This window comes from Penaeus monodon, chromosome 30 (genome assembly GCF_015228065.2).
Source record: "Penaeus monodon isolate SGIC_2016 chromosome 30, NSTDA_Pmon_1, whole genome shotgun sequence".
NCBI classification, from domain to species: Eukaryota; Metazoa; Arthropoda; class Malacostraca; order Decapoda; family Penaeidae; genus Penaeus; species Penaeus monodon.
The window spans coordinates 17,270,030-17,270,658 of record NC_051415.1 but is presented as its reverse complement, the minus strand read 5'-3'; the positions used below and the strand labels follow the sequence as shown (position 1 = coordinate 17,270,658).

The 629-nt window shown below is 32.6% G+C and overlaps 1 protein-coding gene across 4 annotated transcripts in view; it reads left to right on the top strand.

The window, feature by feature from the left end:
• The window catches only part of LOC119592570 (tyrosine-protein phosphatase 69D-like), a 29,646-nt gene that overhangs the window by 26,352 nt on the left and 2,665 nt on the right, over positions 1-629 (top strand). For all 4 annotated transcript variants that reach the window (XM_037941448.1, XM_037941449.1, XM_037941450.1 and 1 more), the window contains one exon: positions 255-392. In XM_037941448.1, coding sequence (XP_037797376.1) covers positions 255-392 — 138 coding nt within the window. The remainder of the gene's footprint in view (positions 1-254; positions 393-629) is intronic.

The window sequence follows — 629 nt, the reverse complement described above, 5'->3', positions numbered from 1 at the left end:
GTAATATATAAAAAATTACAAGAATATACTTTTTTTTTCCTCCTCATACTTGCCATTGAAGATGCACCTATTATTTAAAAATTTAATTCTTCCTGAAAGTGATTAGATAACAGAACTGTTTTGTTTGTTTACATATCTCATATCTGGTCTTTGAACTTGTGCATCTAAGAGAAAAGTTGATGTTAGTGGAGGAAGGAAATAAAGATGACTTTCTTAATTATAATATTGTCTCTAAACCTTATTGGATTTTACAGCTGGGCAGTGGAGAAGGATGCTGTAACAAATATTGGCCAGATGATGAAGAGCAATATGAACATATCTCAGTGAAGCTTGTGTCGAGTGAAAGCTATCCTAAATACTCCAGCAGATCATTCCTGCTTACAAACACAAAGGTAAGGTTTATGTAAGGAACTTGTTGTGAAGGTAGGTGGTTTTTGAATAATCAGTATGTAATTGACCAGGAATGAAACAAAAACATACATTTTTAAATGAGGGTTGGGTTGTTAGTACACCCAGTAAAAATTTGTATATGAATGTTTTCAGTTAGTATTTTCATAGTTTGTTGAGTATGAAGCCTTTTATACTGATTAAAGGACCTTTGATGAGTCATGCAGTTATTGCAGTCAGCA